This window comes from Nipponia nippon, unplaced genomic scaffold (genome assembly GCF_047370975.1).
Source record: "Nipponia nippon isolate SJK-2023a ecotype South Korea unplaced genomic scaffold, ASM4737097v1 scaffold_3, whole genome shotgun sequence".
Classification (NCBI taxonomy): Eukaryota; Metazoa; Chordata; class Aves; order Pelecaniformes; family Threskiornithidae; genus Nipponia; species Nipponia nippon.
Window position 1 is genome coordinate 110436521 of NW_028262347.1, and position 25546 is coordinate 110462066.

The 25546-nt window shown below is 54.5% G+C and overlaps 1 protein-coding gene across 6 annotated transcripts in view; it reads left to right on the forward strand.

Moving 5' to 3' along the window:
• DNMBP (dynamin binding protein) overlaps positions 1–25449 on the forward strand; it is a 36492-nt gene extending 11043 nt beyond the window's left edge. For 3 of the 6 annotated variants that reach the window (XM_087766945.1, XM_087766946.1, XM_087766947.1), the window contains exons 5-19: positions 400–522; positions 1079–3022; positions 16135–16322; positions 16945–17044; positions 17802–17949; positions 18476–18493; positions 19160–19359; positions 20864–20994; positions 21231–21335; positions 21545–21673; positions 22128–22460; positions 22918–23100; positions 23176–23374; positions 23470–23924; positions 24201–25449. In XM_087766945.1, coding sequence (XP_087623071.1) covers positions 400–522; positions 1079–3022; positions 16135–16322; positions 16945–17044; positions 17802–17949; positions 18476–18493; positions 19160–19359; positions 20864–20994; positions 21231–21335; positions 21545–21673; positions 22128–22460; positions 22918–23100; positions 23176–23374; positions 23470–23924; positions 24201–24386 — 4442 coding nt within the window. In that variant the 3' untranslated portion in view covers positions 24387–25449. Of the gene's footprint in view, positions 1–399; positions 523–1078; positions 3023–6609; positions 7160–11314; positions 11458–16134; positions 16323–16944; positions 17045–17801; positions 17950–18475; positions 18494–19159; positions 19360–20863; positions 20995–21230; positions 21336–21544; positions 21674–22127; positions 22461–22917; positions 23101–23175; positions 23375–23469; positions 23925–24200 lie in introns of those variants that run through there. The other 3 variants (XM_087766948.1, XM_087766949.1, XM_087766950.1) reach the window with 3 other exon arrangements.
• Positions 25450–25546: the final 97 nt, after the last annotated feature.

Sequence of the window (25546 nt, forward strand, 5' to 3'; positions counted from 1 at the left end):
CTAGTCTGGTAGTCCAGCACTACTGGATCTCTCAGTCCTCATCATGGCTCTGAGTTGGGAAGCAAGCAGTGAAAGCAGAGAAAACCTAGTATGTCTGTTCCCAGAAACTCCATGCTGGTGGCACAGTCCCAGTAATGAACACAGCCTGTTGGTTGCCTGGAGTGAGCCGAGGGCACAAAGCTTTTTGTTCTCTGTTAGCTCTTAAGCATTTAAAACCTCAGAAATTCCTGACTCCCAAACTCATTCCTCTTCCACCATGCTATTGAAGCACCCTGGGTAGCTGGTTATTTTCCTTTAGCAAGAGATGAATAGATCCCAAAATCTGGAAGGAGGGTGGAGGGCGTGGTGGTGGGTGGGCTACAGGACAGACTCATTGCTGACAACTGCTTCTCATTTTAGGGCAGTTTCCTAGCAGCTTTGTGGAACCTGTGGATATTCCCCCTTTGAAGCAGGGAGAAAAACTGTTTGTTTGTACCAGTGACTTCACATCTCAAGAGCCAGGGAGTTTGTCATTGCAGAGAGGTAATCTCCATTCCCTTCCTTTGCTTTGCATCTCATAGCCCTCACCTGTCCTTCCAGAAGCATGAACCTAGTCACAGCATCCTGCCTAGAGTGGCAGGAGAGACAGGCAATTTCCTAATACCTCATGGCATGGGTCATGTCAAATCCACCATGGCCCTTTGGGCTTCTGCCATTCTGATACCGGTTTCTCATGATCTATCATTACTCTTGAAACTCCAAATATTGGAGTCGTGTGATCATAGTAAATTTACAGCTGCCTTTTAACTGCTCTCCAATCCCCAAAATCTTAGACTTGCATTTGGGGGAGAAATCAAAGCTTTGGTGCACCTTCAAGGCTTAGCAGACAAAACTGTGTCTTAGGTATTTGTGTGCAAGAGCCTGACGATGCTTCATGCTTTACCTCTGTTCTACGCTCTTGTGCATCCCCAACACGCACTGTGCTCTGTGCAGAGTGCCAGACCTTGCCCTCAGCCAGGAAGGACACGGGGAGGAAGGAATAAGAGGTGGGAAGCAATCACAAGGGCGGTTTTGAACTGGTATGTCTCATTCCCTGCAGGAGACCTGGTGATCCTGGGGGGGTCCCTGGCCTCCAGCTGGCTCCAGGGCCGAAGCAGCTGGGGTTCCAAGGGCTTTTTCCCTTCATCATGTGTGCGGGAGCTGTGCCTTTCAGTTCGGAGCCGTCAGCTGTCCCACAGTGCTCTCCTGGAGGTGCCTGCGTACTCACTGGGTCAAGCCCGGGCCCTGATGGACCTGTCTGCTCAGCTGGAGGAGGAACTGGACTTCAGGGAAGGGGATGTGATCAATATTGTTGGTGTCCCAGAGCCTGGCTGGTTCGAAGGCGAGCTCAGAGGCCGCAGGGGCATCTTCCCAGAGGGTTTTGTGGAACTGCTTACTCCTCTGCGAGCACCAGGAACCTCAGTGGATCCAGAGCCCACAGGGACTTGTGACACCAATGGGACAGTGGAGATGACCCCCAAGGAGGAGGAGGAGCCAGGGACCACCTATGGTGTTGCCCTCTATCAGTTCCAAGCCCTGGAGTCCAAAGAACTGGATTTTGATGTTGGTGACAGGATACGGATCATAGGCATTCTGGAGGATGGCTGGCTGGAGGGGGAGCTAAGGGGGAAACGTGGCATCTTTCCACACCGATTTGTGAGGCTGGAAGCCTCTGAGCCTTGCAGGGAAAAGGTGGGTGCTGGGGATCCCCAAGGTGGAGGCAGCTGTGGAGCCACCATCCATCAAGACCCAGAAAGCACCTGCTCCGAAGCTCTTCCTTTGCCAGGGAAAGATGGCAGGGAAAAGGAGGATGGCTTGGCTACACACCCTGAGCCTGACAGCATTTTGTCTCACACGGCAGAGAGAACAGAGGGCCATCTTGGCACAGATTTGAAACAGCATCAGGCCTTTCCTGGCACTGGTCACCAAGGGCCACATCCCAAAGGCACAGCAGACTCCCTCCCCTTTGACAGCACAAAGGCAGTCAATGGCCTTCTCCCCACTGCTCAGCTGCCTCCCCAACAGGGCAATAGGCCTGGCCAAGCAGGTGAATTGGAGCCCAAGGGGACCATTTCGGTGCCCCCCGGAAACTCAGAAACTCACACCCTGCCTGAGCATGATGGAGACAGTCGCACTGTGCCCCCGCAGGCTCCCCGTTCCCCCCCAGATCCTTGCAGGAGCCAGGTGATTTCTTCTCCTAACAGCTGGGCAGCATCCGAGCCCCAGGAGAGCCGGAGCAGCACCCAGGACCTGGATGATTGGGTGGACGGTCAACAGGAGAAAACCAAACCTTGTTCCTCCAGCTTGGGAGGTGCCCAGGTGGGCCTGGACACATGGGCTGGGAGCTGGGGTGAATGCTGCCCGCTTGCAGTGCAGGGTGACGGCTGCACGGACCTTGACTCCAAACTGACAGAGCAGCTGGCGCAGTTTGAGAAGAGTCTGACAACTACCGGTGCTGAGCAGGACAAGGTCTCCCGACATTTCTCTATCCTGGACTACAGCTCTGAGAAGGACATTGTCCGTGGCTCTCCTGAGTGTGCCCCCCATGCCAGGCAGCCAGAGAGGAGGAAGGCTCTGAGGCCACCCCCTCCTCGGCCCAGCAGCCTTGCGACAACCCCTGTGCACACGCTGGGTGGCCAGGTGCCCAAAGGCAGGTCTCTGTCCTTCTCAGTGAAGCCCTCCCGGCCTGCTCCCCGGCCTCCATCAGGCAACCATCGGAGGAGTGTGGCCCCTCCGCAGCTTCAGCCCAGCACCCAGGAGCAGCGGGCAGAGGAGGGACGTGAGGACTTGATGCGGGCAGGATCAGCTTCCCCCCGCTCCATTCTGCTGACGAGGATCGGAGAGGTGGAGCGAGACCTGGAAGCTTACGGCAAGACCCGCGCTGAGCTGAGCCTGATGTTGGAGGAGCCGCAGGATGAGCTGGTGAGAGCGGAGACCTTGGAAAACCTTGATTTCTGTGACTCCAACATCGAGAGCCTCAGCGTGGAGCTGCAGGAGCTGAGAGGTGAGTCTGCAGCGTCAGGGGATGGGGGTGCTTCAGAGAGGCCCCTGCTGCATACAGGCACTCTTGGAGCCCATCCTTTTATTTCCTTCTTTAGTTCCTGATTTTGGTTGTTTCGTAAGCGTTGTTGCAGTACAAATCCTGTTTTTGCCTCAGAGAACCACAGTGTCATTATCTGGACATCCTTCAGTCCTGGTCTTCCCCACCCCTTTTTCCTTCCAACTCTCCCATCTCCTCTTCCAGCCCCACCGTACATCCAGAGCCCTCATCTGATCCATTCCCAGTGTGTCCTTGCTCTTGGGCAAAACCACAGCTGCTGCAGGTTCAACCTCCCTGCCTTACCCCCTCATAGTTGCAGGGGAGTGAGCAGCAGCTTCCGAGTGACTTTCCTGGTGGTCCTGCAGTTGAGATCTGAGTCGATGTCTGTGACTGCCCTCAGCCTGTCAGGGCGCTGGATTTCATGAGGTTTCTGCTCTGGTGGTGATGCAGACCTTTGTGGACTTGTCACTCAAATCAGAGGGGATGCACAGAAGGGTGCTGAACCTGGCCTGGGAGTGGGGAGGGTTAATGGGCAAAAAGTAAAGCCTGCCCCTCTGCTCCTGCCATCCATGGAGTCCAGAATTTCAGGACAGGAAAATGACGCTGCACTGTCAGTAAAAGCAACAGAGAGGTTTAAATTGCAGCATGTCTGTAGCAAAAGAGATTACTTTTGTCCTTACAGCCCAGAAGAATTACTCAGGGAGGAGAAATTTGCCATTTATGTCAGCACATTTGGGCTCCAAAACCCAAAGATGCCATATAAAGATCAGTGTTGTTAATTACGTTATACTTGATATTACAGTAGACAAAGTGGAAATACGGGACCACGTACATCTCCCACAGTCCCTTCCCCAGCGTCTCCCAGGAGCTCTGACACCGCAGTTCTGTTATCGAAACCCACGATGTGCAGGAAATGTGGGCGCTGCACGCAGGAGGTGGAGTGAAATGCCAGCTCCTGCCTGGGAATTACTCACTCTGACTTCATTGCCTCCATCCTCCCACTGCTTAATCCGCGCTGGGGAGCCCAGGCGCTTTGCTGTAGGATCGCGTCTGATGCAGAGCATGTGGGAATGAAGGCTGATATGGGTGCACCAGGGAAATAGGGTGACAAACATGAGTGACATGCAAGAAGGATACTTGGAAGGAGGCTTAGAGTATTTGAGGCTAGATGAAATAACTTGAAGGCAGGAAGAGGAAAATCTAGGCTGGATCAAGGGAAATTTTCATATGGGATAGATCTTGCTGGGAAATATCTCCTACTGTCCCAGTGCTTCCTAACAGAGGATGGGTCCTGTGGAATCTGTGCCCTGTTGGTTACTGGAACTGGAAGTTTTAGGCAGGAACTAACATGCTATCCTGAGACATCCTACCTGTCAAGTTATCCCCTTAGTAGTCTTAGGGGATTTTTTACCACTTCAAGAAACCTGAGAATTTATAAGTAGCTTCTCTGCTCCTATGATAAAGATGTGCCCTGCCCAAGCTCTCTTGCATCCCTCCTGCCACATCTGAGTGTGGCCAGAGAGCATGTCTCAGGCTTGCTAGCCCAGCTTCATTGCAGCAGGCCAGATCAGTAATGTGGTGCTGCGTTGGCTCAGCAAAACATGTTTGCACCCTGCCTCAGGCATGGCCTCTGCCTTGCTGCTATTAGGGGAACATGGAGGCACGGGGGAGGGAGAAAAGCTTTCCCTAAGCATTAACCAGCAACCAAAGTAAGGCTGGCATAGACTTGGGGGAGCCCAGCCCCTTGGTGTGTCCTTTGGGGAGCTGAAGGAAGTATGTGGTTTTTTCAAATATGTGTTTAAAATCTGCAGGTTGCTTCTTTGGTATGTCTTGTGTGCACACTGGGGGCTTCACTGATCACCAGGCTTGGGCAGCATTAGCGCTTGCCCTCCTGCAGTTGGAGCAGGAGGGTCCATTGGTTTTATTTTTGTCTCCTACCAGCTGGGAGCATTGCCTGTGCATACCTAACAAGTGTTGCAAGAACCAGAGACGTGGATTACATGCCCGTGCCCCGCTCTCCTGCTTTCTGTCTAGGGCATGTTGTGGTTGCCTCTTGGTTTCTCATAGGAGCTCCTGCGTTTGGTATGGAAAACTGGGAATATGTTTTACCTTGCAGTGAGAGGAGCACACATTTCTATAGCGTCCTGGAAACTTACATTGTGTGTTGGCAGTGAACTCTGTAACCCAGATAGTCCCTTCATGCCTGTTCCTATCAGTGAGGCGACCAGCCGTTCACCCTGGAGCAGGGAACCAGGCAGCTGTGGCTGCATGGCACCGCATAGGCACCGCTCGGGGATGCTCTGTCACGCAGGGAGCTGCTCATCTCCAGCCCTTCCCAGGACCTGTGGGTGAGGGCTAGGAAAAGGATGGGCTCAGCATCAGGTGTGAGCCAAGGGCAGCCTGAAGGCCTCAGTTTCCCGCAGTGAGGTGTGGAGCAGAGCCCAGCCTCTGCTAGACCGCGTCGTTTAGCCTCCATGCCGGCAGCAGCCTGAAGGCAGGGGAAGGAGATCTGGTATCCCATCTCTGGTCTGTGGCTTCCTGCGGTCTCACACACCATTTCCCTTCCCTGAGGACGTTGGTTTTGGGGCAGGGCCTCCGCATGCTCCAGTGCCTTCCTTTTCCCTGCCTCAGCTGCCTGCAGAGAGGCTTTGGCAAAGCCGTGGAGCCGGTTTGGGCGGTGAGAGCCTGCCCAGCCCCGGCCTCCCTCCTCGGGGCTGGTTACTGATTACTTTGGGCAGCAGGTGGAGGAGGCCGGGGCTGGCAGTGATTGGGCCTGTGCCTCTTCGTACCCTTGCTGGCTGGTTTCAGGAAGCAACGCCTGCGTTTCACTTGGGACAGGAGCGCTGGAGCAGAGCAGAGAAGCAGCGTCGGCCCGGGCTTGGGCTCAGGGAGCAGGTGGCAAAGGGAGTCAGCACCTGCACTGCACCCCTGTGTGCACTTATCCCGGGATGAAACACGGTGTGGAGGACCCAAGGCAGGAGCCGCGGCTCCTCGGATGGGAATATGAGGACTGCTGTGCCGTGCGGAGAGAGGACGTGGCTGGGGTGGCTGCACTGCGTGGTGAGGCTGGCTGCAATGACAGACCCAGGGCGAGGAGGCAGCACCCGGGCTGCCGGGGAGCAGACAGCGGCTGGAACGGTTACAGGAGAGGGGAGGGCATCTCCGTGGACCGATGGAGCATGAATGGAGACTGTGAAGGTTTTTGGAAGGAACGTATCCAGTATGTGGACTGCAGGAGAGCAGACGGTGCTTGGGAAGGCAAAAGCCAGGATACAGAGGGTAGAAACTATAGGGTGTATGACAGGGAGGGTGTTCAATACAGAGACTGCAGTTCTGAGATAAGAGAAGGGCGGTACAGAGAAGACAGAGTACCTGGGCAGTATAGGGAGGGAGGAAGGCGGTACAGAGAGGACAGAGTACCTGGGGAGTATACGGAGGGGGGAAGGTGGTATAAGGAGGACAGAGATCCTAGGGACTACAGTGAGCGTGAAAGACATTATGGGGAAAGGGAAAGGCAGTGTAAGCAGGAGAGAGGCTCTGGGGAGTATAGGGAGGGGGGAAGGCAGTACAGAGAGAATGGAGGCAATCAAGTATATAGGGTAGGGGAAAAGGGTTATAGAGAGGATGGAGGCTCTGGGGCATATAGAGAGCAGGAAAGGCAGTATATAGGTGTCAGGGACCAAGAAGACCAAGAAGACTTTGAGCAGCAGAGGCAGCCCAAAGGCCATGTTGTGGAACACAGCAGTCTGGACAGAGGTTGTGAAGCTCCTGCATTTGCGGTCAGGTCCTCAGGACATGCTGGCATTAGCCTGGAGTCAGGCACCTGCTACACACAGTCCAAGATGCAGGACATGGACTACAATGGCTGTGGGGAACTGGAAGGAGCAGCCCCAGGGCCTGGGATGCCAGCCAGGAGCAGCAGCACAGCAGAGCACTCGAGGGTACGCACGGGCCGGCCGGACTGGAGCCAGATCTGGGAGCAGGAGGCCGAGGAAGCAAACAGGGTGGTCTCTGTGCTGCAGCGAAACAGCTTCTACAGACGGACGGCTCCCAGTGCCCTGCGGCACTCGGAATTTGTGCAGACCAGGAAGGAGAAGCGAGGTATGCGGGGAAATGCTGGGCAGTTGCCCTGGGTGTGCTTTCACCCTGCTCTGGCACTGGGCAGCACCAGGACTCTGGCACAGGCGGGTGGCCGGCATAGCCAGGCTCTCAGGGGAAACCCTGCGGCTTGCTGAAATGGGCATCGTCATTGTTACCCCTCTGTACAGTCACCTACGTGTCCTGCCAGGGCTCTTGCCACCATTTTACAGAGGCCCAGGTGGGAGGGAAGCCCAGGCAGTACAGACCCACGGCTCACTGCTGTCCTTTTGATCGCTCCTCCATCTGTGCCCTGAGTGTTTTGCATACACCCTAAAACCTGCGGCCCTGATTTGTCTGCTCTCTCAGGGTGCCGAGGAGGTTCCTCATGGGGGAAGGGGTGAGGTGCTGTGGTTATTCTCACTGCATGTTTTACTTTCATAACCCATCGTGAACGGATTCTGTGTGTAGATACTAATTCCTGACCCTGCGGAGGGCGAGTATGGCAGCTGGTCACAGGCAGCACAAAGCAGGAAATAGGGGAAGTTGGTTGTTGTAGCATTTGGATTGACACAGAGGGCAAGGACTTATAGTTGCGTGATTACACATGGGCAGGATAGAGGGAGGCACTACGCGTTGGAGGGCTGTCGCAGATGGGAATGGTACTTCTTGCATCTCCAGCCCGAGTACCGCAGTAGTCCCTTGCCTGCACTACAGCAGCTTGCCTGCACCCACCAGCTGCGTAGTCCCTTGCCTGCACCCACCAGCTGCGTCTCCAGTCCCATCAGCCAGCACCCTGGAGCTGGAGAGATACCAAAGTTGGAGGACTCAGGCTGTCTTGGCATGGGCAGAATCGTCCCATTGACACCATTGCTGGGACAGTCGGCTGCAGACAGCTTTGTGGGGCTCGGCTCGTTGTTGCAGGGATATCAGTGTGTGTTGGGGAAGGGGCAGCAAGGTGGTAGGGTCTGGGCAGAGGGAGTGAAAGAGCACTTCTTCGTGCACTGGCCTCCCCACTGGGCAGCCATGTGCCTGAAAACCTGTTTGCTTCTGCACCCTTTCTGCCAGCGTCTGTCTCGGGCACGTGCGTGAACTCTCCATGAAAGGGAGGTTGAAACGCAGAGGAAAACAGCACCACAGTGCAGCGGCCAAAGAGGTGGCAGAGCTGGACGCTGTGGCTGTCTGTCGGCTTAAACAGCATGAAATCTGTCCTCTGGAGTTATTTGATTAAGCAGGCTCCACTGGCTGCATTTCTGTGCTCTCATCCGCCCTGGTAGGGTGGGACTTTGCTCAGCTGCGTCCCCAGGGCGAGGGAAGGGAGAGGCTTTGCAGCGCCAGGGTGTCCAAAGGGCAGCGGGGAAGCTAGGAGGAGCCAGGAGCAGAGTGGGGAGGGAAACGGCTCACAAAGCCCTAGGAGGCTGGAGCAGTGCTGGCCTGGCCAGCTTTTGCAAGAGGAGGGGGGACAGACTGTGATGCCGGGTGAGAGCCTTCACTCCTCTGATGTTAAATGAGACACTGCGTACACCCACGCTTGCGCTGGGAGAGGGTGTTGGATTTTTTCCCCCGCTCTGGCAGGCTCAGGGGCGCAGGAGCAGCTGTGGGAGGTGCAGGGCAGGATGCCTCCGCCATCAGGGCCAGTGTCCCACGGCAGGAAAGGAGGGAGGAAGGCTCCAGGTGTTTTGAAACACTGTCTGTCCTGTGGCCCGTTTCTGGCTGCAATTCCCTGTTAGTTCCTCCTCCTGCCCGGCTGGGGCACAGTGCTGTACCAGCAACAGCCCTCCTTGGCATATATGCTTTGCTGCTGTAGCTGCCTCAATGTAAGACCTCGCTAGCACCTGGGAGCCTCCCCAAAAGCCCTCCCATTGCACTTGGCAGCAGACGCCCTACTACCCAGCTGGTAGGAAAAAGTCGGCTCTGTTTTTCCCTCTGTGTGTGCTCCAGGCACCTTTTCTAATGCTGTCTACTTCTCTCCCAGGTTCCTCCTCCTGTCATCAGAGTAACAGAATTTAGGCCTTGAAAGCCCTGGTAGAGATGACATGGCCTGATCTTTTCCATAAGTGGGGTTATTACACTTCTTACAGATTTCTCTGCAGTACAGCCCAATGACAGCTACTTGGTTAGAGCATCTCTTCTGCGATGAGACTCGGATGTGTCTGCCTGCCACATCAACAGAAGGAGAACCCGCCTGTCATAGCTTTGGTGCTTAGTCACCATCACTCTTAAAGGTTTTGCATGCTAATGTGTTGCAGTTCAGTTCTGAACCCCAACCTTTTTCTACTAAATTAGGGCTTTTCAGTTGATGGATTTTCATCTCAGGCAGGTACTGTAATTAAGTAATTTTTCAGTCTTCAGTTCTTTGTAGTGAATAGAGTCTTAAAATACTCATGGCAAATACTTACAGGAAGACCTTTCAGTGTTTATTCTTCCTGATGCTCGCTGGTTTTTCAGTTCAGACTTTTAAAATAGTGGACTTGAGAGCTGCATGAGGCATTCTGGGTGGCTGTCAGCACTTGCTTGCACAGAGGTTTACTTTGCTGCGCCCCTGTGCCCTTATCTGAGGACCCCAATCTGCCTCTACCGCGCTCAGGGAACTCCTGCTGAGTTTTGGCCGACCAAGTGGAAGCATTATTCCCCAGAATACAGTCCTGCATGTGGCTGCATTTCTTGTCCCCATTAATACATCAATGCATTTGTCTGCATTAAACTGCTTGGATTTAATAATTCCTTTTTATTCAGGATACCTTGGGTCACTCAGTGACTCATATGCCTCATCTTTATTTGCAATCCTGTTGAATTGTTGTTCAGTTCTCTACATGATGGCAGTGATTTTCCATTTACTTTAAAAATATTATGTAGGATCAACTCTAAATACAGTCCCTGGAGAACCTGATTAGGAATGCCCTCTTTTGTGGATATTCTCCACTGGCAATGGGTTTTTGAGGTGCCGGTTAGCAAGGTCTTATTTCTGCTTTTTAGACAGAAAGAAACGGAGTATTTACTATATAATTCTGCCTTTTTGCCAAACTTACCTAAAATTTTAGTATCTCTGCTTACTTGTGGGGTTGAGTCATTGAAAGAGTTTCTTCTGTCCTAGATGGAAATAAAAGTCTATTATAAAGTAGCATTTTATTTCCTCATTTAAAAAAATGAAAACTGAATTCTTAATTCTACCATCCATGGATTTTTCTTGATATCTTTCTTTTCTCATTTTTCTGTACTTGAGAGTTCCTGGTGTGTCTGTTGTCTGTTATCTGGTTTTCTATATTGATTCATTTATTTGTATTTGCTGCCTTTATTGAAGCACAGACCTGGGACAGATTTTTCATCAATATTGTTCTCATGATCGCATAACCATGTTTTTTTGATTATCTGTTTAAAACATCCTTTTAAAGAACTTACAGCTTTCATTCTTTTTTCCCTCAGTGTTTTTGCTCACACTTTTGTTGATGCTCTGCCTCAGCTTTAGAAGGTTAGCTCTTTGTACACCGCCATATTACTTTACTTTTTTCCTGCATCACGGGTTGGGACCATGCTCTGTTCACACTGAATGCGGTGGGGCTGTGGTCGTGTCTGGACAACCACAGGCTGTTTGGGGCAATGGTTGTAATCTTACCTGGCATAGAGACATCCCCATCAAGCAGGCTCTGCATCAGACATCTTTGAGACATCGAGCCGTTCCAGTGGCCCTGAAGAAGTGTCACCAATCTGTTCCTGTTCAGCTCATTTTTATGGTTTGTCTGGATTTATCTCCTGCTGCGTTCAGGACTCTGCCAAGGCTGAATTCACTTCTGTGGGCTGAAGTCCTTCTTCTTTTGCCATGGCACCTCTCTGCTGCCCCCCGCCCCTGCTTCATCCTAAGGAGCAATGAGACACTGAATATATCCAGTCTTATCTGCTTTTGGAGCAGTGGATATATTCAGTTACAGGCTTATTACCAATGTCCAGATTGAGAGTTTTCACCCTGGCCAGATCCTGCTCCTGGCAGTGAGTTTAGCCTTTCGCTCAGATTAATTATTCCCTGCCCTAGTTTCATCCCCTCTCTTCTCATGGTAGGCAGTGGCTCCTCCCCTCCTGGCGTCCACATACTTCAAATATTTGCAGCTGGTTTGTTTTGTCCTGAATCACTGCTTGACTCTGCTGAGCTGGAAGCCTGGGGCTGGGCTCGACTCGAGGGTGGGTGCAGCTCCAGCCGAAGATGCGTGCTTACCAAGCTGGTGCAAGGGGCTGTCCTCAGCGCTGATGGGCAGCACGTCCCTCTTCAGATTGCGTCAGCAGCCTAGGTGCCCTGAGAGGCTGCGCCGTGCCACAGGGAATGCTGGCAGGTGAGCACCAACGAGGATGAGTTGAGGGGCAATGCAGCCCTTTGGGTGAGCCCCCCAGCCTGTGTGGGATGGGCACGCATCTCGTGGGATCTGGACTTCATGGGTCAACTCTGCTTCCGGAGTAGGGCAGGGAGAAAACCACTAATTGTGTGCATGCTCCCACTAGGAGGTTGGGTAATAAGAAGTTTTCATTAATTGGAAGTGATATTTCTGAGATGAGCAGGATGAGCCATGTGATTGCAATGTTAAATCATGGCCTCCACGGGAAAGGCAGAGGTGGGAATATGCCCCACCTTGACACTTTGCTGCCAGGGGCTGGGTTATGAGTTGGTGTTGAATCTCCCATGCGTCAGCAGGAGAACTAACAAAGCTCAAAAGCAAGTGCTCCTGGGAGGCTGTTGCAGACCATCAAACCAATCCGGAGAGCGAAGGTCTTGTCACAAATACGCCAAAGGGGACAGAGAAAACAAAGTTGCTAGAGGTTTTAATTCAGAGAGGCAGATTGCAGAGCTCATGCAACCTGTGAGAGAACAAAATTGGAGTCTCTGGAAACTGTGATTGAGAACATTGTTTTTGGAAGTGTATTTCTGAATGCCCGTTTGGCATCCATGTCATGGGTAAACACGAATTTGTCACTGGATTGGAATTTGGTGGCTTCATTAGAAATACCAGTTGCATTGCTGCAGGCTAACGGAACCCATTCCAGCTGTGGTATACGTCTCAGTGCCTCCAAAGTTCATGGGCATGATGACTCAGATTGAAAGGTAACATTTAAATAGAAAATCTGTGAAGTAAAATGGAGATCTGTTTAAAAAGCATTTACTAGATGACCAAAACCTACAGCTGTGAAATGGGTGGGTTTAGCTAAATGCTTAATAAGCCTCGTTTAGGGAAAGCTACTATTAGACATACAAGAATGTGTGACAAACAGGAAAAAAGAAATTGACAGCAATCAACAGAGATGGTATGAAATACAAAAAGTGAGAGTTTTTAAATGTGTCAGAGACAAATCCCCAAGTATTATACATATTGGTCAGATAGAAGAGCCAAATATTAAAAACAAATTCTGTATTTGAATTTTTTGAACTCCAAGTATTTGGAAGGAAGCAGGACGACTTTTTTGAGTTCATTGCTGAAGGAAGATGCTAGACTAGTGATAAACAGCAGGAGTCCTAAGAGACTTGGCTGCAGCATAGCTTTGTTTTTAAACAAATCTTGAAATATTCAGAAAGAGCAAGAAGGCCAGAAGAGAATTAATTTGTATGAGTTTTCCAAATAACACAAATACTGCTATGGTGTAAGTGGGTAGAACTGGTGGCCAGCATTGTGCCAGGTCAAGCAAGCTGAGCTGATGACTACTATGGGCTTAAAACCTGTGCAGGGAAGGTTTTAATTTCCCTTTCCCAGGCAGGGGTTTGAGACTTGCAGAGGAAGGGTGCCATGGAGCTGGCAATCTCACGAGTGTCAGTCAAATCCTCACCGCAGGGCGCTCTCTGAAAGGGACTGACCTAGATTTACTTGCCTGAGGTGTGCTTGGCGGAGCGTGGGGAGCTGCTGCATTCACTGGCAGTGCTGGGCATCCCCAGATCCGTTTTGGTGAGCTGGAGCCAGACATATTGCGTGGCTGCAATTTAGCTATGGCTAAAGCTGGGAGCACAGCAGGGTTGTTTCGTGGTACAGTAAACTGAGATGTCCTGTACAAAGCTTCATCTGGTGGCATTTTGCCTGGGGATAAATGCAAAATCCTGCTCTTTGACCAAGGCAAATGTAATCTTTTCCATTTGTCTTCCCAAATGCTGCTGTATGGGTCATTTCTGGCTGTTGTTCTGGCTGGTCTTCATTTTCAAGATTCTTCCCAGGCCACCCTATGCCTGGTATCAGCTCACCTGCCCACCTCCTCTGGGTTTCACACACCTGTTTGCATTGTAAATTAACACCTTCCTGCTTCTTCCAGGTTGTCTGCCCACTTCAGCTTGCTCTCCTGCAAACCAAATGCCATTCCTTAAAAAAAATATATATCCTTCTTTGGAATAACTCATTTGTTGTTACTTTCTTAACTCCTTGAGCTGACTGTATTATCTTGGTGTTTCTTTGTCCCTCCTGTACATTTTTCTGTCTTGTGTCCTGTTCAGGCTCCAAGCGCTGTGTCTTGGGACAGATATCCCTGTTGGGTGTTTGTAGAGGACCTTGCACAGCAGGGCCTGGTCTGCTACTGACGCTTTGCAGATGCTGTGGAAATGCAAACAGCAAATGTTAAACCCAGCGGCTGCTCCCAGGCCTCCTTGCGAACTCCTGCATTTGAGTTGATAAAGTTCATCATCAGGGACTTACCTGGTGGGGAGCCAAGACAGCTGTTGACTTAGCTGAAACCAGCCTTTTCCCTTACAGAGGTTGGCTCTAATGGGGGTAGTTTTAAGGATACTTGCCAGTAGGAGTCAGTGAAGCCTGCTTTTCTCAATAATTGCTTACTAAATGTAGTGCTGGTTGTGCTGCTAAATCCTCCTCCGTGGAGCTGGCCCTTTTGGCTCTCCCCAGACTCGATTTCAAGGCAGGGCAGCAGAGACGCCTGCTTAGAGACAAGTATCTTCCTTCGCATGTCAAGGGCATCTTCTGAGCAGGGTTTCAGCTGGGTTTCCCATTTGCTGGGAAATTGGGGAGTGTTTGGGACTGATTTTGAAGTTGCTTTTCCTGCAAGAGGCACAGAGGTTCACCCTCAGCCCAGTAGCTCTGAGAACTTGCTGTTTGATGTCGATGCTGCTGCTCTGCAATGAGAAGGGCTGGAAGGGCTGGCATGGTTTCAGCTAGTTATGGGGCTGAGTCGGGGGTCTCGTCTCAGTCACGTTTATTTTCTTTCCTGTGTCATTTCAGTGCAAAAACCCCAGCCTGGCAGAGCAGCAGGCAGGATGCTTAGGCTGAAGCAGCAATTTGCCATCCCATGTTTCACGCTGCTGCTGGTTACTGCCATCACGAGGCAAGGCTGCCTGCAAGCAAGCAGGGCCTGCCCGGCACCTGGGCAGAAGGGGCTGGGAGCATGGGGGATCTTTTGGGGATGCACTTGGTGGGTGCCGGGGTACTGGGATAAGTCCCAAGCCCTGCTGGGTGTCCCTGGGAGTCCCCCAGGCTGAGCTGCTGTTGCCTGAGGCTGTAACAGGAGAGGTCAGGGAGGTGGAGATCTGGAAATGCCTGTCCTGCAAAAATATTTTTACAAATGTCTGAGCTGCGGCATGTCCACAACTCGAATAAAATCCCATTGAGGGAGAGCAGCTGGGGATCCGTGGCAGACAGCTGAAGCGGACGGGCATTTGTCAAATCAGCAATTGGCCTTAAACCAGGTACCTGAGGCAGGCTGGGGTGCTGCAAGGGGCTCGGGGTTCCCGTGGGCCCCGGTTCTGCAAAGCAGCCATAAAACGGGGGAGACTTGTCAAATCAGCAATTGGCCTTAAACCAGGTACCTGAGGCAGGCTGGGGTGCTGCAAGGGGCTCGGGGTTCCCGTGGGCCCCGGTTCTGCAAAGCAGCCATAAAACGGGGGAGACCTGAGTGTTTCTGGGCCAGACCCTGCCTCAGAGGGGTGACCCAGGGAGGTGCTGGAGAGGGGCTCTCCTGAATTTCGGGGGGGGGCGGTACTGTTGCTGTGTTTTTGGCCAGAGGGCACATGCCTTTAAAAGCAGGCAGGTAGGGTAGAAAGTGGCTGGGGCCCAGGAATCTGCTGGGGGATAAAATGTCTCAATGAAAACTGGAGGGGGCTGGGCCGGCCTGGGAGCCGCAGGTGGGACAGAAAACCAGGAGGAAAACCGGCTGCCGGGGCCTGGGAGAGGGAAGAGGAGGGTGGCCAGCTGCCCGCACGGCCCCGGCCCCGCAGGCCCGGCAGCCACGCTGCCTGCGCCGAGCGCCCCGGCGCCCTGCTGGGGGTAGGGCCGGGAGGCTGCTGCGGGGGGGACGGCGGCCCGGGCACGAAGCGGGCCCCTGGGCTCTGCGGGGAGCCGGGGGGCCTCTCCACCCCGGGGCCGCCCGTGGGATGCATCCAGCCACCCCGGGCCTCCGCCTTGCCGGGTCGCTGGGTGCCCACCCCGGCCTCCCGACGAAGGCCGCCGCCGCCCCGGCCTTCCCGGCCCTGCGCGGCGCTGCTCGCCGCGGTCCAGCTCCAGGCTTTGCCGCCGGCAGCCCCTTTGTGGGTGCCGGAGGCCTTTTCGGCCATTCAGATGGAAATGCCCCGGGGCTGGAGAATGGAGACCCTGTTCCCAGCCTGAGGGGAGGGGGCGGCCGCCATTACTTGACCGGGAAGAGGGCGAGGAGGGAAGCGGAGGGGAGCGGGGCTCCTCTCCCATCTGCTCAGCCCCACGGAGTTTCCTGGGGCGGCAGAGTAGGGGAGAGGCGTCTGGACCCGGCCGACATCGCGGGGGGGGGATAGCCTGGAGCAGGTTTGTGTTGCTGCTGCCCCGGTGACGGGGCATTGCAGCCTTACGGGTGCTGCGGGCGCAGACCGGGGCTCCCTGCTGCCCTGGGGCTGGGAGTGCCTGGCATGGGTTCTCTGGAGAGGTCCTTGGATGGACAGACCTGCTCTCTAATGGTCGTGTTTAGCAGTCTTACAGGTTGCATGTAGCACAGTTCAGGTACTACTTGTCTCCTGTCTTTGCATCCTCGCTGGAGGATGCTGATCTTGCTTCTCTGTCTTGCAGAAATGACTCTCCTGTCCTCCCAGACACCGTCCCTGGAGACATCCTCGGCTGCCACTGAGAGCCCAGAGCAAAGGATGCTGGAGAAGAGGTCCAAGGTTATTGAGGAACTGCTCCAGACAGAGCGGGACTATATCCGAGACCTGGAGATGTGCGTGGAGAGGATCATGGTGCCCCTGCAGCAGGCACAGGTAGGAGCATGGAGACATGCACACCAGTGCAGCACTGGTGGGATGGTGTGAGGATACTGAGTCCACTTTGTTCTTGGAGGCTTCCAAGCAGCAGCACAGGAACCTACAAGGGAAATTCAGCTGTGCTGAGGGGAGCAGGATGGTTTTTGCTGCCCCCTGCACTTACAGAAATAGTCTGTTTTGGGATCCTGCTGAGCTCTCACCATTGCCAAGAGCAAGAGACCTGGCAGCAAGTATCACAGATTCATTTCCTGGGGCAGGAAATGTTCCTTTTCATTTGGTTTGTAGGTTAAATCTGTTGTCAGAAGAAAGAAAATACAGGGTTGTGGTATGGGGACATAGTTGGTGGGAGGAGAGGGAGAGTATCAGGTGAACAGAGGCAGGGATGAAATTGCTAGGTAAGAGGAGGACACTGTGTTTGGTAGAACACATAAAGGAGTGAGAGTTTCAGTGCACTGGGGGACGAGGGAGTGAGTACAGAAGTCACTGTGATGGGAGGAAGTCCTACCAGGTGGCTGCTGTGGAGCTGAGGGCTCATGGGTTGCAGGAGGGCAAGGGGGGGTTGCTGGGTCTGGCTGGGACATGTTCCCCCATCCAGGACATCTCTCTTCCCATTCCCCAGATGCAGAACATAGACTTTGAGGGTCTTTTTGGAAATATCCACGTGGTAATTAGCTTCTCCAAGCAGTTGCTGTCCACCTTGGAGGCTTCAGATGCCATCGGTATGAATTCTGCTGTTACCTTTTCTCAGCAGGCTGGGATGGGCTTTGCTAGTGGTGGGGCAGAACAGGGTAGTTTAAATGACAGGAGAGTGTCGCTGGGGTTGGGCTTCCTCCCCGCTGGTCCCTGTCACTGCTCATCACTCTGGCAGCGAAGCCAAGGAAATCTGTGTTGCCCCATGGATCGCTGTGCTGAGAAACACGGTGCCTGTGGCCCTCCCTGGCCCCTTGCCCCGAAGGGAGCCCCGCTCCTCACTCCTGCACTGCCAGCTTTTGCTGCTCAGGCCGTGGGCAGCCTGTGCCTTTGCTCTCCACGTAGCTCCCCACCCACGCTGCCACTGACCAGTGTCCCTGCTCCTCACCTCTGGGAGATCTGGATTGATTGATGTCTCTGGGCTAGTGGCTCCTGGGGTCCCCCTGGGGGCTCTTCAGCTAGGTAAACAGTCCCTTCAAAGCACGAGTGAACATGTCCCGGTGAGTTATCATGACATGCCTTTGGCTTCAGCCTGGGGCCTCCTTGCCTTGGCAGACCTTTGATGCACAAATTCCCATTTCTGTCCCCCTGGCTTGCAGCGACAGGGAAGCAGGAAGGATGTGTGGGCATGCTGAGGAGGTGTCTTGGTTGCTCTCATAACACTGTCCTCTTGAGCTGTGTGTGGGCAAGGGGGACACTGGGCATCTCACCATGAGACATGCCAGGGTTGTTGAAGGCAGCTGGGGACCAGGAGGCACTGAAGTCCTGCTTTGCTGCTGTCTGCAGGACCAGTGTTCCTGGCACAGCGTGCAGAGCTGGAGAGCGTCTACAGGGTGTATTGCCAGAACCATGACGAGGCCATTGCACTGCTGGAAACCTATGAGAAGGATGAGAAGATGCAGAAACTACTCCTGGACCTGCTGGATAGCCTCAGGTTGGAGCCTCTGGCTGTGGCGACCACAAGGCTGGGGTAGAGGGGTCAGTCTCCAACATCCCTGCCCCTCTGCCAGCAGTGCTTGGACAGTTCAGGTGGTGACTGGAGAGGGGCCAGCCATGTCACTGCATAGTTGACCAGGCTCCGGGTTCAGATGGCCCCCTGCCCTAATGGAGAGGTGCTGGAACACCTGTAGGCCCCCTTAAACTCTGAGCAGAAGCCACCAAGGTACAGAGAAGGTGGCATGTCCTGGGTTGAAGATTCCTATGCCCCAAGCCCTGCCCCACCATGGCTGGTGAAGAAGGAGCCGCTTTGCCTGGCTCAGCAACTGCCAGGGCTCCAGCTTGTGGAGGTTAATGCCCTGGGAGCTGGCAGTGCCAGTTGCTGCTCTGGGGGGATGGGGCTGCCCACTGCCCTGGCAGCACCACTGCAGGAGGGGGCGAAGGCACTGGCTGCGGGATTGCACGCCTGCCGCCCCATTAACCCATTGCTTTTCTTTGCTTTTTGGCACTCTGTGGGCCGGCAGGAGCCTGTACAGTGAGTGGTAAGTGCATCCTTCCTGTTAGTCCCCGCTTATCTCTCTGTCCTGGCCTGGCTGCTCCCTTGTAACTAACCTCCTGTCACCTCTTGGGTGCATGTTGGGGGGCCTCATGGAGGCACGTCTGGGAGGAGCAGGGTGTCTGTGGCACGATCACAACAGAGGCAATGGATGGGCTACACAGGCAGGCAGCACAGGCAGATGATGAGGTGAGGGGAGGTCTTGGGCAGGAAACACCTTTTGGGAGCTGTCAGCCGCAAGGAGCTGGGAGAGCCCTGCACCAGCTGCAGTCCAGAGCACAGTCAGTCTGTCCTGCAGTGGGGCTCACATCTGGGCAGTCGGGTAGTGGGACAGAGTCCGAGGCAAGTGCCACTCTGGTAAGTTTGAGGCTGTGCCTGTGTGGGATTTTGCGGTGGGTCTGGTGATGGAGAGGATCCTGGCTGGGAAGGGTCACCTGGTGTGAGTGAGGTCTGGAAACCTGGGGTTGATTTGAGATCACTGGGGGTTCAGGAGTGCAGTGAGTTTGGAGATGAGGGTGGCATGACTTGGGGAGTACAGTGGATTTAGAGGCATTGGTATTCTGGGTCTGCTTGGGGTTGGTTTGAGGGGGCAGAATTTGCGTGGCAGAGCTGGACTGAAACCTGGTGCATCTCCTTTGTCCCAACTTCACAGGGGCTGCACAAACTACATTAACCTGGGCTCCTTCCTCATCAAGCCAGTGCAAAGAGTGATGCGGTACCCACTGCTGCTGATGGAGCTGCTGAACGCCACCCCCGAGGCTCACCCTGACAAGGCACCGCTCACAGCTGCCGTCCTCGCAGTCAAGGAAATCAACGCCAACATCAATGAATACAAGCGCCGGAAGGACCTGGGTGAGTAGCTGGGTGGTGCTGGGGAGAGAGAGACAGGAGTGGGTGTGTTGAGGTTGGCATCTGTCAGCTCCTGAGCCTTAGCTGGCAACCACAGTCACGGAGGGAGTCTGCTCCCAATGTCTGTGCCCGCACAGAAGGGCAGTAAAAGACCTGCATGTAAAGAATCCGAGCATGAGATACAATACTTAAAGTAACGGAGTATACATCTGACTTTAGCTGTTTCTTGTGATACAGGTATATGAAATGTATGCAGATGCTGACCACATGGCTATTAAATGAAAACAAAAATAATGATAAGACAATAGAATATATACATAAAGTTAAAAAAAATGCAATTTTAAACAACTCAAGTAGGGAACTAATCTGCTAGGGCAGTCTCTGTCTCACTGATATTTGGAGACTGTTTGAAGGTATATCTGTAGACAGGACAGAATCGCAGAGGGGCTGGCTGCAAGAGCCCTCTGAGGTCTCCTGTCCAACCTCCTGCTTGGAGCAGGATTGTCCCCAACATTGGCTCTGATCGGCCACTGCTCCCTCCAGCTGATTCTCACTGACCCTCAAGGATGGAGATTTCACAGCCTCTCTGCTGTCCTGTGCCAGGGATGCACCACCTTTGAAGTGAAGCTGTGATGCCTGATCCACCCAGAAGCTCCCAAGCTGCCATCTGTGGCCGCTGCCCCTCCTCGTATTGCCTGGCACTGCTCAGAGGAGTCTGGCCCCATCACCTTTGTAGCTGCCCTTCAAGTAGCTGCTGGGTGTGAGCAGATCCCCCTCCGCCTCCTCCCAGCCACGCTGAGCCCGCCTGGCTCCCCCAGCTCTTGTTGAGGGGCCTGAGCTCTCCATGTGGGTCAGGAGCTCCGGTTCTTCCTCATCGCTCTTGATCTGGGGGCACCAAAACTGGACACAGTAGCCAAGCGCAGCCTCTCTGGGACTGAACAGAGGGAGAAAATTGTTCCCTTTGACCTGCCAGCCACCCTCCCTGTTTTCCCTTGGAAGCCCCTGACTCATGCGAGTCTTACACTTTACTCTTTCCACATATCCCCACTGAAGCTGAGATGACATAGGCTGCCTGTAACGATTGCTCATATTTGCTAAAGAAGCAATATAAATACCTTCTGTATGTCCAGTGATTATTGTACACCATCTCCTATGTCATCTTATGCTAACGCTACGCATAATTCTGTGGAAGAGTTTGAATGGTGGGGCTACAAACTGTAGGGCATATTGAGAGCCAAATAGGGGATTACAGGTGGCACAGTGCTGGATTTCAAGATGATATATGGGTATTGGTATGGTATGGTATGGTATTGGTATGGTATGGTATGGTATGGTATGGTATGGTATGGTATGGTATGGTATGGTATGGTATGGTATGGTATGTGGGGTACTTGGGACTGCAGAGGCTTAGGGAAGGGGGGAGCCAGCAAGGCAATTGTTGACGAGGCACTGTAAGACATGGGCATTGTGCTAACAAGGGTTCTGGTTTCTACATCAATCTCTTTAGTGCTAAAGTACCGTAAAGGGGATGAGGATAGCCTCATGGAGAAGATCTCCAAGCTCAACTTCCACTCAATCATCAAGAAATCCAACCGTGTGAGCAGCCACCTCAAGCATCTCACAGGTTTTGCGCCCCAGGTAACATGCATCAGCTGCCAGGTGCACTTACACTCTGCCGTGCTTCTGCAGTGGTATCTGCTGTCCCCACACACCCCTTCCCCGATGAGTAGCTCTGATCCAGGCTAGCAAGGCAGAGTGAGCTTAGGTTCTGAACCACCCATGCTGTCTGGCTTGTGGGCAGGAGGCCCCACATCTCACACTCTGGGAGGTGCTGGAGTCCTGCATTGCCTCCCTTGAGACATTTTCTCTCACAGCTGAAGGATGAAGCCTTTGAAGAGACAGAGAAAAATTTCCGGATGCAGGAGCGGCTGATCAAGTCCTTCATCCGGGACCTTTCCCTCTACCTGCAGCACGTTCGGGTGAGTCAGTCTGGGTGTCATGCCTAACCCATGGCGCTCGCCATGCACTGCCCCTCCTGCCTGCATGGTGTGTACCTGCGGTGCCTCTGGCCAGTGCTCCTGCCTTCAGCCCTGCCTGGGGGGTGGTCTCTGAGAGCCTGGGCTGCCCTGGGAGGCCTCTTCTCCTGGGCAGCAAGCATGGCTGTGCTGACTGTGTGTCCCTGGTGCAGGAGTCAGCTTGCATGAAGGCACTGGCAGCAGTGAGCATGTGGGACCTGTGCACGGAGAAGGGCAGTACGGACTTGGACCAGTTCCAGAAAGTGAATCGGCTCATCAGTGACCAGCTCTTCTCCAACTTTGTGAGTGAGGCTGTGCTCTTGTGTGCTGGGGGCACCCCTCTGGGATCCTCCCTGGAGCCGTGCTGCAGATGGGCAGCCCCTGGGAGGCTGCAGGGAGGGTAATACAGCCTGGGAGAGGTGTGAGCACTCCTGTTCGGCCCTTCCCTCCTGAGGGCTTTGATGCCTGTGGGTTTATGATGTGTATTGAGTGTGCCTATTAGATACACATTTTTTCAGCCCTACCTGAAATGTTACAGCTCTCTATGTGAGTGGCTCAGGTACTTCCTGTAGCATTGCCCACACTGGCACATTTATGTAAGATTATAGAATGATTCCTGTTGGAAGGGACCTCTGGACCTCTGGTGGGTGCCATCAGGAAGATGCTACCCTGGGGAGGTTGTGTGCTGGAGGGTGTTCACCACACAGTAGGAGAGAGCACCTTGTCTCACCTCCTTTCTGCATCTCTGCCCACCAGAAAGAGCGGACGGAGCGGCTGGTGAGCTCGCCCCTGAACCAGCTGCTGAGCATGTTTGCGGGGCCCCACAAGCTGGTGCAGAAACGCTTCGACAAGCTCCTTGACTTCCACAACTGCACAGAGCGAGCGGAGAAGCTGAAGGACAAGCGAACACTGGAGGAGCTGCAGTCGGCCCGCAACAACTATGAGGCCCTCAATGCCCAGCTGCTGGACGAGCTGCCCAAGTTCCTGTGCTTTGCCCAGGAGCTGTTTGCCAGCTGCGTGCGGGGCTATGCCGAGGCGCACTGCGACTTTGTGCGCCTGGCCCTGGAGGAGCTGAGACCCCTGTTGTCGGTGGGTTCCCGGAGCACAGCCAGCGCTCTGGGCTCAGTGCAGCACTAACCTCTGTACCAGGCTTGTCCCCAAGCCCCTGTGGGACCTGTCCCATTGCGGGGGGAAGCTGCTGCTGCAGTTTCAGGCCCTGAGTGCCTTGGGGAGGGCTCCTGTGGGATGCTGTCAAGGCAGGGATTGCAGTGTCACAATGAAATTGTGTGTAGAGATGGTGAAGGCTCTGGCTGCTCCTGGAGCAGTGGCAGGAGAGCATTTGCCTGGGAGAATCTCAGGTCATGAGTTTGGGGACCACTCAGAGCTGGGTCCAGACAGGACTGCAAATCTGGGCCTGATGCAAGTCACAGGCAGGACTCAGAGCCCCGCTTGGCCCAGGAGCTGGCGTGGTCTCTGCTGTAGCTCTTGGCCACTTTTCCCAGCAGCTGTCACCTAACCATGACCCCCAACCCTGCTCTGGTTCCAGTTGCTGAAGGTGTCCAGCAGGGAGGGGAACCTCATTGCCATTTTCCAGGATGAGCACAGTCGAGTCCTCCAGCAGCTCCAGGCCTTCACCTTCTTCCCAGAGTCCCAGGCAGCCCCCAAGAAGCCTTTTGAAAGGAAGACCGTGGAGCGGCAGTCTGCCCGGCGGCAGCCCCTTGTTGGCTTGGTGAGTTTCCTCTGCCTCGTGTCAGGGCTTGCAGAGCCCAGGACAACCACTCACGCCTGCCTTGTTCCTCTGCAGCCTAGCTACCTCCTGCAGTCGGATGACATCCGAGCTGTCCTCCTGGCCCGCTATCCCCCAGACAGTCTCTTCCAGGCAGACCGCAATTTCAATGCTGCCCAAGACCTGGATGTGTCACTGTTGGAAGGAGACATCGTGGGCGTCATCAAGAAGAAGGACCCCATGGGCAGCCAGAATCGCTGGCTCATAGACAATGGAGGTAAGTGGCTGCTCCCTGCCCTTGGTGCCTGTTGTGAGCCCTCCTCTGGTACCCCTGCACCCTAATCTGAGCTCCCTTCCTCTCCCTCTCTGCAGTGACCAAGGGCTTTGTGTACAGCTCTTTTCTGAAGCCCTACAACCCACGCCGCAGCCAGTCAGACATCTCTGTGGGCAGCCACTCTTCCAACGAGTCAGAGCACAGCAGCTCCTCTCCCCAAAGCAACACCATACTGACCTTCAGCCCCAGCGGGGCGGCCGTCACCTTCACTCAGAAACCCCTGCAAGACTCAGCCTCCCCGGCAGACCCGTACCAGTCCCCGCAGCCCTCCTCGGAGATGGACTCCCCCTCTCTGTCCCAGCTTGGCTCTGGTGACAGGACAGCCCCGCTGGAGGCTGGTACAGTGACATCTCAGCGCCGCTACAGCCGTCCTGAGCTGGGCTGCAGCCCCAGCTCTCGCAACGGGCACCCCGCCAAAGGACATCTCAGGCCCACACCCTCGGTGGAGGACAGAGACTCTGGGCTGGAGAGCAGCGAGTCAGAGGGCAACCAGGTGAGCCCTCAGCCTCCCCAGGGGGGGCTGAGGATACCGAGGGCTGACCCCTCGCTTGAGTGGGGGCTGAATCATCCTCGTCCCAGCAGCAGAGGTGCAGAGGCAGAGAACTAGGCTGCAAATGGGGGTAGGCAGGTGGGGGCAGCTCTGGCAGAGGCCAGGATGGGGCTGGGGCTGTCACTGGGGAGAGGAGCAAAAGCCCACGCATCCTATGCAATGCGACAGCAAGGCTGTGTGGCATGACCATCCAACTGACACTCTGCCTCTGTCTGGCAGGTCTATTACGCTCTCTACACCTTCAAGGGCCGAAACACCAATGAACTGAGCGTGTCAGCTAACCAGAGACTCAAGATCCTGCAGTTTGAGGACATCACAGGCAATCGGGAGTGGTGGCTGGCCGAGGCGCACGGAAAGCAGGGCTACGTGCCCTCCAGTTACATCCGGAAGACAGAGTACACGTGAGGCGGCGGGCAGGAGCCTGCACCCTGTGCCTTGTTCCTGTGGGGACTGCCAGGGGCCTCGGGGAGGCTGGCCAGCCCTGCAGCCCCCACTGCTCACCCTGAGGCTATGTTCCTCGCAGCCGTGCAGTGCTCCTGGGCCCCACCATGTTGGCTGCCACTGGGAGGAGGACAGGTGGGCTGGCAGGACAGGCAAGAACAGGCAGCTTGTGTGAGGGCAGGGATGAGTTCACCTGTGCTGTTTGAGCCTCCTGTGTCCAGCCAGGAGCAGGGGAGCAAAGCCTGGGGCCATGGCCCAGGAGGGTAAGGCTTGACCAAGACTGAGGAGCTGCCGTGGGTTTGAATTGTGGAAGGCTAATGATGAGTTTGTGGAGTCTGTCTTTAACCAACTAGTTTTAACAGCAACCTGGGCCCTGTGAACATGCTCCCTGTGCCTTCTCAGTGGCAGCAGCCGGTGCCTGGTCTCGCCTGTCTGTGCAGGACCTCAGGGTGGGACATCTACACACTGCGTGAGCTCTGAGGTTTCCTGGGAGTAGTTGAGCTCCAGGGCTGGGATGGGCCCGGCCTCTGAAAGCCCCCACAGCAGAGCCCCCAGCAGGTGCTTTGTCCCTGTACTTGGTCTCTCAGGGGCTCAGGCCTCTCCCAGCTCTGCTACTAGCAGCAGCCATTGGGTTCTCATCTGCCAGGTGAGCCAGAGGCCCAGAACACCATCTTTGTTTGTCAGCGCAGTATCTCCAGTGCCCATGACCCATCTTTGCACTGACATGCCCACCTGGCTGCTCTGGGCTGAGGCAGGGCAGAAGGCAAAGCACAGGCTGTCCTCCAGCCTGATTTTGGGGGGGCTCTGACCACAATTGCTTCACCTGCGCTTTCCTGCAGGGCACTGGAGATGGTGCTGGTGTTCTGGGAGGACAAGGTCCTCACTGGGAGGGATGTGGTGCCCTTTGCCAGAGTGGTGTGCCTTACCTGCTGCTGCCGAGCCCCAGAGGAGGGAAGCTCCCTTCTCCTGGGGCAATGTTTGTATCCCCTGTACTGCTGCTCTGTAAATAAAGATTTGCCCTTGTGTATAGGAGGTGCCTATGCAAGTGTTGGGAGAGCTGGGAGGAGTGCCTGGCCACTGCTGGGCTGGGGGGCAAAGCCCACAGACTTCATGCAGATCCTGCA